This window comes from Tinamus guttatus, unplaced genomic scaffold, assembly GCF_059628265.1.
Source record: "Tinamus guttatus ecotype Peru unplaced genomic scaffold, ASM5962826v1 Tinamus_guttatus_pri_ptg000197l, whole genome shotgun sequence".
Classification (NCBI taxonomy): Eukaryota; Metazoa; Chordata; class Aves; order Tinamiformes; family Tinamidae; genus Tinamus; species Tinamus guttatus.
The window spans coordinates 2068127-2080712 of record NW_028288731.1 but is presented as its reverse complement, the minus strand read 5'-3'; the positions used below and the strand labels follow the sequence as shown (position 1 = coordinate 2080712).

The 12586-nt window shown below is 48.3% G+C and overlaps 1 protein-coding gene across 1 annotated transcript in view; it reads right to left on the bottom strand.

The window, feature by feature from the left end:
- The window catches only part of ERBB4 (erb-b2 receptor tyrosine kinase 4), a 373897-nt gene that overhangs the window by 232331 nt on the left and 128980 nt on the right, over positions 1 to 12586 (bottom strand). The window contains exon 2 of the mRNA XM_088523696.1: positions 11057 to 11208. Coding sequence (XP_088379822.1) covers positions 11057 to 11208 — 152 coding nt within the window. The remainder of the gene's footprint in view (positions 1 to 11056; positions 11209 to 12586) is intronic.

The following is a 12586-nucleotide window of genomic DNA, read 5'->3' as shown; positions in this document are numbered from 1 at the left end:
TTCCGCCTCCCCCGCTGAAGACGTGGCATCGTGCCCTCCCAAACTCCTCCTGCGTTCAGAGGAATCGAGATGTGGGCTGTGGCAGATGGCCCCCGGCGCGTCGTGCTGTGGCCGTCTAGATGGCCCGTGCTGGAGGTGTCCACAACACCCTGTTGAGACCGTCCCTCCAGTCGCCACGGTGGCAGATGGAGAGCGAGGCTCCCTGCCCAGACACTTCCCTGTTGGGCGACAGGGTTTGGGCTGCATATGCCAAGGACAGTGGCTTCTGCCCAAAGGGTGGACCAAGACTAGACCAGGAAAGGTCTGGGGTCACCCTGTGCTCCAGGGAAGCTGCTGTTGGGAGGCGCGGCTCAAAGCAACCACATGTGGCAAAGCCCACCCATAGCCGGCTGCCAAAACCCCCAGCCATTTCCACGTCAAAACACCAATCTGCAAGGTAAGCTTAAAAATACCTGCCTTCCAAACCTGTTTCTCTCCTTAAATAAAAATAATAGGAGTACTGAAAAAAATGCATCATGACTCAAAACCAACACTGAAAGCAAACCAGCGTGGGCCAGCCTCTTCCTGGCCCCTCCGAGCCTTGGCGTCCAAGCAGAACAGGGATCAGAGATCCTCGCGGGAGCAGCGCCCGGCTTGCTTTGCAGCAGGGAATTTGGGGACGATGCTCCAAGCAAAGCACTCACTCACCAAGGCCAACGCCAGGGCACTTGCCTCTCTACAGGAATTGAGAAAATTAGACTAAGCGCTGTTGAGCCCAATGTCAGGATAATTTGTATTTCCTCTGTTTAAACAACCATCAGCTTTTGCGCAGAAAGCACCGTACTTGAGGTAAGCACCTTACTTTTAATTCCCTCCTTACCTACTGTGTCAAGTGTTTTCTGGTGGCTGAGCTGACTCCCACGTCTACTCTGCAGCACAACCTTTCTCATTCCGTCCATCACGCTAGCTCCGAAATGAAGCTCTTGAGAGAGCGCTTCTCAAGGCGGCATCTTCATTTCTGCTGCTTCCACCTACCTTCCCCGCCTCAAGAACAGCTCTCAAGAAGCACTGACCAACAGTGTGCCTGTAATTGAAAACCAGGTAGCAGAAAACCAAGAGCCAACAGACAGAGCCTCAGACTCCAAAGCACTGGGAAATACCTGAAATGGGAAAATATCTCCCCCAGAATTAAGGGAGGAACACTGTCTCTGCACAAGCACATATGCTTTTGCAGAGACAAAGGAGGGCCCTGTGAGTAAAACCCTGCTCGCCACCTGTGCTGGTGTTTCCCTCAAGTTTCCACCAAAACAATGCTTAAGCCACCAGGAATGTGTTATGTTGAAAAAGGGTCATCCAGATAATACCTTGTTTTAAGCCGCAATGTAAAAATGCCCATTTGTAAGACCCCAGCCAAGCTTAAATAAATAAATAAAATTAAAAAACCTCACGTTAGAATCCATTCCTTCCTAGGACAGCAGACCCGATGTTTTCTGACAACAAAGAACAAAGTTTGAGAAAACTTCAGCCCAGAGCTGTGTGGGAAGAACCAGAAGTGAAACGTTTCCACGCGCGGATCTCAGCTTTGACACGGGACGAACGAGAGGCTGGCAGAGAGGGGAGATCCCTCAGGGACGGCGCAGACCCTGCCACACAACAGCCCTCTCACGGCCTTGCTTTCCCACATGTGTGCCAGGGCACATCCTTTAAACCTTCCAGACATCGCACATGGCGTTTAAGGGGCTCCAAAAGCTGGGCTCTTGCACCTTCTACCACCTGCTCCAGATACGGACACAGAGCACTCACATCCTACCTTTCTAAGGGGCCTAATCGCTCTTCCTCTATTATTGAGGCCATTCCTAACCTCACACGCTGCATTTCTATTTAGTGTCCTGCCCGTCTTCCTCAGTTAACACAAGGAGAGCAAGAAGGGTAGGCCGCAGCCTGCGCTCAACATGCTCGACGCTGAACCGAGCTCCGCGGAGGCTTTCAAGGCCCAGGAGGCCCGAGATGGCGCCACAAGGACAGGGCTGAGCACAGAGCGGCCGACGTGTCAAGGAGGACACGGCAAGCACCCGAGATGCCTCCAGCCGCGGCGGATGCATCTAGCTCTCAGCATGGCCACCCGCCTGTGTAAGTCTGACTTCACTGTGACAGATAGGCCCAGAAGGAAGATGAAAGAGCCAAGCGCGCATCTCTGATCTCACTGTCTTCCTAAGACACTCCATCCTCCGAGATAAGACAAGATCAGCAGCAAAGCTATTCATAACCCGAACAAAACGGCCTCATCCATTACCTGGCATTCGGCAGCTCCCTGGACAGAGACGTGGTTATGTTCTTGTAAAACCTCTACCAAGCTCAGAGCAGTTGAAACACAAGAGGCTGTTTTAAGCAATTCATCATTATATACGTTTTTGCTATCAATTAAGCCAGCTGTTAACAAGGTTTTCTCTGGCTACACTTATTCTAAGACATCCTGAACAACAAATTAGTTAACATCATTAGGAAAATATTCTTAATACTCAACTGACAATAGAACTTCACTTACAGATCACTTAATAGAGTTGGTCCCTTTCTCACCGGCTGACTCTCGAGGCACCTCTGAAGCCGGAAAGCTGCATCTTTGGGGGTCCTGTTCCACCCAAGCCCTCGCAAGCACCAGAGCTTGACAGCCCCCACTCCTCACTGGTGCTTCACCACCACATCAGAGCCATGGTGTGGGTCGCAGCATCCCTCTCCCTCCCAGCACTTGGCAGGAGTCACTCAATTCTCCACGGAGAGCATCAGCTTGTGGTGAAACTCCCGAGTTGGCCATCAGCATTGTGCTTGGGCAGCACCAAGGCCAAAGGCAGCAGAGATGCTCATGGCGAGCAGCCAAGTCAGGCTAGAAGATCCCCCAAAGAATAAAAACTCACCGAGAGCCCCAAGGCAAAGCTGGATGGAAACTGTGCACACGTGGGGAGTGTAGGAAAAGGTATCTGAAGCTCACAGAGATAAGACCTGCTAAAGCAGCAGCTTACTTGGAAGAGTCCTACCTACATGACCCCTTCCTCAACCAGCCAAGGCACCTGCCCTGCTGCCCCCTGAGGGAACCTGGACAACTGTCCCACGGGCCACAGATAGGCAAGTTTTGGCACATGGGTTGACTGTTCTTAGCTACAGGTTGACTGACAGCTTGCAGACACTACAGAGAGAATTAATGAGCTTAAAAGTGCCACAATAATCACAATATATTTACATTTTTTGTGACACATTAGTCAAACATTTATCATTCCTTAAGATGCAGCTATGATGCTTTGTCTAAACTGTCATGAGTCACAATGTAATTACATGGTAATCATATGGCAATTAATTTATATGATATTCGTTTGAAATCGAGAAGAATTAGGCTTGTGATGGCATGGAAAATTAACACACACCAGACAAGGAATGGAAATTAAGCCACTGAAGAAAGAAAAAAAAAAAAAAAAAGAAGAAGAAAATAAATGTTAAAGATCAGTGTTTAAACAGATTGCTTCAAGCTTTAGGGAAAAGCTGTAAAAATAAACCAACAAATTCTGAGTTTCTTTCAGAGAAAGTTTCTCCAGAGGTTTTTATCTCACTTTAACCCCTTCTACCCGTGCCCAAAGGCTCCTCCATCCTCCTCCCTGCTCGCTTGCCACACAATCTGCATCCAAGCTTCTTTCCAGGCCACCCGTTCTCTCTGATGACCAGAGACTCTTGCGCTATTTTGCTCACAGTTTCCCATCTGAAAAGCAAAATCCTAAACGTCTGCTGAGACCAGCTAAGACAGCAGTGCATTCTGACACCCTTCGGAGCAGGGGTCTGCCACATTTGGGACAATTGCAGATCTTCGTCCTTGCAACCTCTCCTCACAGCAGCGAGTAAACGTTCAAAAATGAAAACTTATGTACAAGGAAAATTACGATGCTGCACACAATGAATTGCTCCTTTTCCATCTTCCTTTTAAAAGTCACGCTAATTAATGGCTCCAGCTAATCTCATTCCTATTCAGCAGGCAGGCTGTGTTCATTTTGCAAGGACACCGCGCGCCCGGAATCGCCTGCCAGGCTCTGCCCAGCTCCGGTGCCGCAGCCGCCTTGGGAAACAGCACGGGAGTCACTTTTGATACCTGTCTGGCATAAAGCTAATGCGATGCAAAGTGGCACTGAAATTAAACAATTATTGCATTAATTAGACTTCAGACATTCCCATTCAGTGGCCCTTACTGCTTCTCGGAACAGCCAGATCACCCAAAAAAACCCACGCAGAAGAGCTTTCATACCACAGGATACGTCGGTATCAACATTCAGCTAGGGCCATCGACGCTGAGAAACCCCCCAGCAGATGAAATTTCACTGCTGCTCTGCCCACCCTCCGCCAAAAAGGCATCTTCAGGACTCACCAAAACCAGATCTGTCTTAATCCCGCTGCAGATGCCCCAAACAGTGTGCGCAGCCGATGCTTGATGGAAACCGCTTTAATGGACTATAAATTCTGCCATCTCTAATAAACTTGCTCCAGGCTGCAGCTAAATATGGCAAAGAACGACTATTTGTACGTAAATAAATTATTCTTCCATGGGTGAAGCCAGTCAGGATGGGAGACGGGGTCCAGTTCAATTAGTGCCTCCATGACAGTAACGAGAAAAATACTCCAGCACGACCTATTGTAAATCTAAGCGAAAAGGCTCCAGCAGGGATTTAGCAATTCCAGGGCTAATTGTGCATAATTAAACAATGTAACGGCACCATTTACAATAATTTCAATGAACTTCAATGATATACAAATTTACTAATTTTATTACAACATCTGCGTGTCTTCGTTTTGTTTCATTTTTTATATTTCTTACAAAGAGCTCTATTCAGTACAAGGAGAAATGACCTGCATCTTTATGAGTAACTTGTTTTTCCTCAAATTTTAATTCCGCAAAGAAGAGGCAGATTTGATAAAACACCATGGGAAAAATCTATCCTTATTAGGTTGGAGAAAATATTCTGCACTGATATGTTTATTCTTTGAAAAAAGAAAATCAATTTTTGGTTCGCCAGAGTAAACTGAGTATTAATCTCAAATTTGGCAAATAACTCCAGGTAGGGAGGGGAAGGGAAAAAACTCACTTGCAAAAAAAAAAAAATTGAGACAGTTTTGCGGTTCAGCAGCATGTAATACTTAAGGCAAAGTGAGAACATGCTCACTTTGGGCTGAAGTTATCATGCAGCAAAAGGTGCTTTGCTGCCGCGGGGATGAGCCCACACTGTTGCTGGGCTCAACATGGAGCGGGTAGGAGGTGAGACCCAGTCAAGGACCACGCGTCACCGTGTGCTCTCCAGCAGCAACACAGCCCAGGCTCCGTTAAAAAGCTCCCAAACGAAACCCAAGGTGCATCGAGCACCACGACAGCCCACGCAGTGACAGCTAAACAGCAGGGGAACCCCCTGCCCCCAGGCAGCACCACCAGTCAACCCGGAGACCTCCGCGCCGTGGTGGCACCCCGAGACGCGTCTCGGGGACGGAACTGAAGATGCTTATGTAAGGAAACAAGAGCAGCTTTTACTGGCAGCTTGCTTTCTACAAAAGCAGAGATGAAGGCCCCCTTATTTTGCTTCTGGGAAGCCCCTGCTACGCCAACACAACGGGATTCATCGCCCTGGCAATTAAGGTCCCGCGGACGCTGTCTGCGGCAGGTCCGCAAAACATCTGCATCGGCTATAAATTCATTGCTCGATGCAGCACTCAAATCTCAGGGAAACTTTCTTTAATTGCTTAAGGAGCTGTCAGCTCCAGGCACTTCACAGTGATGCTAATAGCTACAGGCGGCAGGCAGGGTAAAATTGCCAGCTGCTTCACCTAGCAAAACTTGAGCTTAGGCGTAAAGGGACGTCGTGTCTTAGCTCTGGAGAGGTGGGAATCACGTCCCAGCGCCGCAGCCAGGGCCATAAAGGAGGCTCAAGCTGCAAAAGGGTCTTGGGCAGCAAGGCCAAAGCCGGAGGTTCCTGTGCTCCCAGCTGCTCTCCTTTGGCAGCTCGCTCTGACCTGCATTGATTACACAGCCAGAGCTTAACGAAACTCCACAACTAGGAGAAAAGAAACAAGAGGAGGGAAAAAATACATAAGAGTTTTGTTCTGCCCCACAAGACCTTGTTGCCCTGGTCGAGCAGGCGCCGAGCAGCCGCTGGGAGCAGCGGGGCAGGACGGGGACCAAAATTTCTCATTTGTCTGGGGGACAGCAGTGGACAGAAACAGCTTTTTAGCAGTGGGAAAAGACTGTACAAAAACAATTCCTTTGCAATGACCCGGTTTTCATTCCCATAAAGAGCATCACTCGTTGACAGGCTGTACCCACACATTTCCATATGATGAGTTTAGAACGATTTTGGTGCTACCCAGATAGGGCCAAATTTAGGCAGTGCCAGAAATAAATGCCCTTTTAACCACCTTTTATTCCTCTATAAGAATTTTATTGCTAAAATAGTTCATTATATCCTCATGGAGAGAACTGGCTCAAGGAGCAACTCCTCAAGCCCCACGACAGTATCTTAAAAATGACAGAAATCCAAGACCTGACAAGGCATGTTTTTATCAGGACTGCTCCTTACCACAGATAGATGGATTTGAAAGAACTCTGCTAACATCTTCTGCTTCCTGAAAATGTTATTCCATGATTTTATGCAGACAGCCATTAATTTTTTGATAGCCATTACAGATTTTCCTTTCCTCGGCCTTCACTCCACACTCTGAAGGATGAGCTGACATTACTGTTCCTGAGATATGTATTACACAGGGTTGTTGCTCTTGATTTATAGCAGGGGGATGGCTTAGGCCTTGCCATTCCTCTCATTCCTCCCTGCCTTCTGGCCCTTTCTGGAATGTAAGCCAATAAATCCAGGTTTGGGAGATTGTGTTTTCAGAAGTCACGTTCCAAACGCAAGACATCTTCCTATCCATAACCTAGCAATGCCAGTATCAAACGGCCTTGAAGGAACATCCCACATCTTGGGCTTCCTCATTCAGTGTGCTCACAACTATGTGTTTTGACAGGTTTCTTGGTTGACGCTTTGCAGATGGTCCTCCATGGTGATCCCAGGGGCCTCGTGACCACAGGATCAAGTTTTTCAGGGATGCGCTTCCATAATCACCACGATTATCCAGGATGATAAAACAAGTTATAATATTTTATTGCTACTGATTTGGCACTTAGGATCTGCCTCAATCTCAAAGCCTCAGAAACCAAGATGAGTCACAGGGTTGAGCTCAAGCCACCATTCAAGCTCTTGGACCAGATGGACCTTGGATCTGACCCTGCTCGGCCATGTCCTCCCCCTGTTCAAGCTGAATGACACTTTCACAGTTTCCTGTCTGTCCTGGCTTAAGGTTGTTTTCTTAAAGTATGAACATAAACTCCCTTAAAAAAGAAAAAAAAAAAAAAAACAGTTTTGGTATCGTCTCCTGCTAAGGAGCATCATTAAGCTGTCACTATTATCCTTGCTACCCCAAAATGCAGGTTTGTCAAGGTCAGCGTGCTGCTACTGTCTCTTCTTTTGACAGGCCAAGGTCCATGTGCTCAGCTCGCACCTCAAGGCGCTTCACTGCTCCTCTCTGCTGGAGCTAGTCACTGCCAAAGGGACCAAAGCAACGGTACCAGAGGTTCAGCGCTCAGCAAACGCTATTCATCTCCTACTTAACCTCAGACATGAGTATCAGAAGTCAATGGGACCGTCCGCACATTGCCACCTGCACATGCACTCCCTTGTACCAGACCCTCATTGTTTGAGCCGAAAACTCCTCCATTTGACCTCCCAGGGATGGCATCTGACACCAGGGAGGTCTCACCCCACTCGACTTTGCACAGCCTCCCCGGGTGAGGAGGCCTTGCCCTTGGCCCAGCTTTTAAGCGCAATTCAAGGCCACGGATCCCGCACTGCGAAGTCAGGACATCGCAGTGCACAATTATGCTGAATTTTGGTTTAATCCATAATAAGAAGGGATTGGCGTGGGGGAGGGAAAACCAACCAACCCTGGCAATTTATTCCTTAAATACTCATAGAAACACAAAAACGTCACTCAAAGCAATGTGCAAGAGGTTTCTCCATATCACAGGCTGCTTCCCCACATCCATATATAGACCTGTACTTATCTATACCTGACTGTGCCTCCCCTGACTTCCAACAACCATCTCTGTTCCTCAAAGGGCTTTGGGAGGGCGGGTGGACAAAAAAAAGCCCCAATAGCACCAGGGGTTTCTCTGAGCCAAGTGTGTCTGAACAGAGCTGAAATTGTGGAGTTTAGTGCAACTCCTACCTAAAGCGAAGGCCAGACCAGGAACCTCGCTGCACTCCCTGATAATCTCTCTCTCGTTTTCAAGAAAACTACTCATTTGCTTTGTAAGCTAACAAATCCATTTATAATTTAAAAGTATTTGCAACTACTAAGGTTTTTGTTGGCTATTTACCTTTCCTGTTTGATTTAGCCTGACTCCAATTAGGCTCGCACTTCCAAAGTAGAGGTGGGCAGAAAGTTTGTGTTTACAAGAGCAAGATCATTAACAGCATCAAGCGCTTGAAAGGGAAGGCCTAATTGGTATCATTTGCCTAGAGGCAAGATCTGCTTCTGAAGGAAACAACACCTAATTAAGAAGGTTTGCACTGTTTTATTTTTAATAACGATCTGCACCCACTACAAGCTGTTTTACGGCACCTACCACAACGAGTTCTGGATTTGGGCTTAAACCCACGTGTATTAGGGGGAGGAAGGCAGGAGCTGATGGAGCGGAACTCTTCAAGGGGAAAAAGGCAGGTTTTCCTGGCAGGGCTGCCAGGATGCTCAGAGGGGACTGCAGACAGGGCCAGCGCCTTCCCCTACCACTAACATCTCCACAGGCTGCCTCAGTTCTCCATGAAAGAGCGGGGCAGAGGATGGCACAGACCGAGCCACGGCGAGCAGAGAAAGCGCCGGGATCCATTGGGGGCCATCACCACCTCCCCGTGGTCTCCTGGGCACGGCAGAGGGCAGCTTTTGCCCCAAGCACTAAAGCAGAAGTCCTGCGGCCAGCGAGGAGGATATTACTGATTTTGAGCATGTGCAGGGGTTTGAGTCTCCGTGAATAATTGAAGAGAGAGCCCTTTTATCTCGGTGCTGCTGAAGGGTTGGTATCACCGGCACGCACGCGAATCAGACAGGCCGTGCTGGGCGGCTGGCGGGGAGCACAACGGGAACGGACAGCAAAGAGCTAAGAGACAATTTAAAGAGACTCCTTAATCAGCCCGGACTTCCAATCTCCAGCCTGCTCTCCTCCCTCCTGAAGGACGTGAAGGCTTCACAACGTGGCATGCGAGCTGCAAGGAGCGGGGACGCAGCAGGCAGGACACAGAGGGGGAATACGGCTCCGTCGGGGCCTCGTCCCAGGTCTCTGCAAGCAGTGGGTGGCAGGGAAAGGACCCTGCTATCCAGGGTGCCAGCTCACGTATCAACAGCAGAGCAGTCACAAATTCCACGTGAAAAAACCGCTGCAAAGAGGGAGGCGACTCCCAGCAGCGCCGAGAGCCTGTGCCCACGCAGCACCTTGCAAACATGGCCCGCTACTTCCAACCGTACCGTTCGCACAGAACCCGCCGAAAATAACTGCTAAATTAATGGGGCAATAGCTAATGCACATATATTTGGTTACGGCTGGGCAAACCCGGCTCAAGGATTAATTGTGTATTAATTCACTTCTGTGTTTGTTTTGTGGGAGCTGAGAGTTTAATTTGAGCGGAAGAGCAGCCACTTGGAGTGTTTTTAAGTCACACTTTCCAAAGTGGCACTTGGGGTGGCCAGGGCCACGTGCTGGGTCCATGTTGCTGTCAGGGCTCGTGTAGGGACAGAGGTGGCACGAGCAGGGATGCTAGGGTTAACTATGTTAGGTCATGTCTTCAGAAATAAATAATTGGTTAAATAAAACCCAGTGACAAGACAACATTTTCCTGGCCATAAATTGTTAAAAGCCTGAGGATTAAGCTAACTCTCATTTACCAAATGTGTTTAACAGAACATGAGTGCTTGTAAATGACTGTTTTGTGGTATACTAATTGTGCGTTTCATTTAGAAAATTGAATACAGAGATACTATTAAGAAACGCAAACAAGTGCACAGTGCAACTGTCAGTCCTGCTACGTCAAACTGGCCCAGGCTCCTGCGCCTGCTCGGAGCAGGCGGCCACAATGCGGAGCAGAGATCTGCTCTTAGCATCGCTGCCGAAACCCAAACAGGCACCGACGCTCAGGGCCCTGCCTTGGCAGGGCTCCAGACGTGCACCAGCAGGACCATCTCGTTTAGCTTCGCCAACGAGCCCTCACGTTGGCACCTTTTGCCCCGCACAAGATCCAAATGAGTTTGTCCAGCCAAGCTCCCATGAACTCAAAGGCAGGATGGAGAAACCACCGCCCCCTGGACAGCAGGACATCGGCCACCTACTTGCGGTCCATTTGGTGGCAAAGAGGGCAACTATCACCACGGAAACAAGTAAAGCAAAAAATGGAGCAGGCCAAAAAATGGAGAGCATCACGGTGCACTGCAAGGTCGCCACGTCTTAGAGAGACAAACGACCTTTCTGTCGGTTATCTCCCATCTGCCACCTTCATTTGGGCATTAAATTCACTTTTAAGACAATAAAACAAGTAATAACATCTAACTAATGAATGCTGAATTATCGGTGTAAATATGCCAACGTTTATTTATTTGCCTCACCAAGAATACGGAGAAACACGTTCTCCTCCGTTTGCTTTTCTATTTTAATGACGACAATTCATCACATTAACTAGACCTCAGCTTTATTGGGTTTTAAGCTCTACTTTTTGCCTAGACACCTGTGAGAAGGCAGGTGCAGGTAAAAAACACTACTGCTCAAAAAAAGAGGTTGGAGTAACCATTGCAGAGAAGCCAACATGACTGGATGGCCCCTATTGACCCTTAACACCTGTGTCGTTTCTGTGTCCTCTGCCATTGCAGGCTATGGGCACCCACAGGAAAGGCTCCGTAGTTCTCCATCCATAGCTATTTCCATAAATGCAGAAAATGGGAAGGAAGGAAGAAGGCAACTCACCCGCAGGAAGGAGAGGTCTCTGTTGTGCTCAATGCTGGTGATCTCCAGGTTGCCCATCACCACCTCGCAGTTCTCGTAGTACTTGCGCAGCGCCCGGTACTGCTGCTCCAGGTCGGATAGGGAGCTCAGCTTGTTCTCGGTGCCAGCGCACACTGTGAGAGAGCAGAGGGGAAGCAGTCAGCAGGGGAGCGAGGCTTGTGTGCAGGGATACAGGGAATAGTAACAGGAATCACGCGCTAGCTAGCGCGCCGCGTTCAGCAAAAAAGGAGTTTCCCCCCTTCCTCTTCACAGCCATCTCTAATGTGGTGCACCACAAAATCAGAGCAAGACAACAGTGAAAGAAGAAAAAAAGGAGCATTGTTTCTCCACAACTCTTTTCAGAACACAGCATGGAGAAGTTACAGATCAGTTAGGAAACCCCACTTCAGCACAGCTAGTTTTCCGAAGGTATCCTCCAAGTTTACAGCACTCAGTTGTCAATCTCAAAGCCCAACTCAAAGCTACTCCAGAATTACAGCTCTGCTGGGTCTATTAGACTGCCATGCATCATGCAACAACAGCAGTGGATGAGGAAAACATTTGGAGAAGCAGCATTTTCCATGTGTGTTTTGTCCATGCATCTTTCTGCCTGTTGTAACAGCAACGCCGCTTAGACCTTTCTACAAGGCGAGGACAAGGATTTTTTGCCTAGTTTTTTCACTCTTTACCAAAACTCATTGGCACTTCTTATCTGCAAGCAAATAAATCTGAATATATTCCAGTTTTTGAAACAGGCACTACATAATACAAAACATGAGCACGGGAGCCTTTCTGGAACCATTCCCACTTCTCATTGTATTAATACAAGCAAAACACTGACTGGAGGCATAATTGGTAAGATCAGCCAAAATATGCTCTTTTGAAAGATACGTCTTTTATTTATTTTCTAAAAAAAAAAAAAAAAAAAAAAAGGACTTGGACCCAGAGCTGCCCAGCCAGCAATACCCCCAAAGGATTCCATGAGATCAGAGTCAGCTCATCTTTCCTTCCAAATCGGAGAACATTGGCCTGCATTACACGTGAAGTTTATTTTCAACTACCTGCAGATGTGGAGGCTTGTTCAAAGACAATAGTACCTTGTTAGCAGATAGTTAACCACAAGGGTGTCAGTCTTTGCAGCAGATGGGGGACAGAGCCGAGAAAGACGAGGACTGAGGAACACCTCCCCCTGCCCCGTGTGCGACGTGTCTTGCCAGAAGAAAAGAAACAAAGCCAGACAACCGCGCAGGTGGCCAGATGCTGATTGGTTGTGCGCTTTGCAACACTTGTGTTAAGAAAGTATAAAAAGAAGTCGGTTTGGAAATAAAGTTGTCTCACTCTGCACCCCAGACTGAGTCCGTTTCTTCACAAGGTGCAACAAATGGCGCCCAACGTGGGGCACGAAGACTAGCTGTCTCTCCGGTTGCACCGCCCAGCTGAACTCCCGGGAATCACGCTGAAAGGAAGCGTAAGGGGAACTATTAATTGGATCCGTCCCTCCTTAGGAATTTC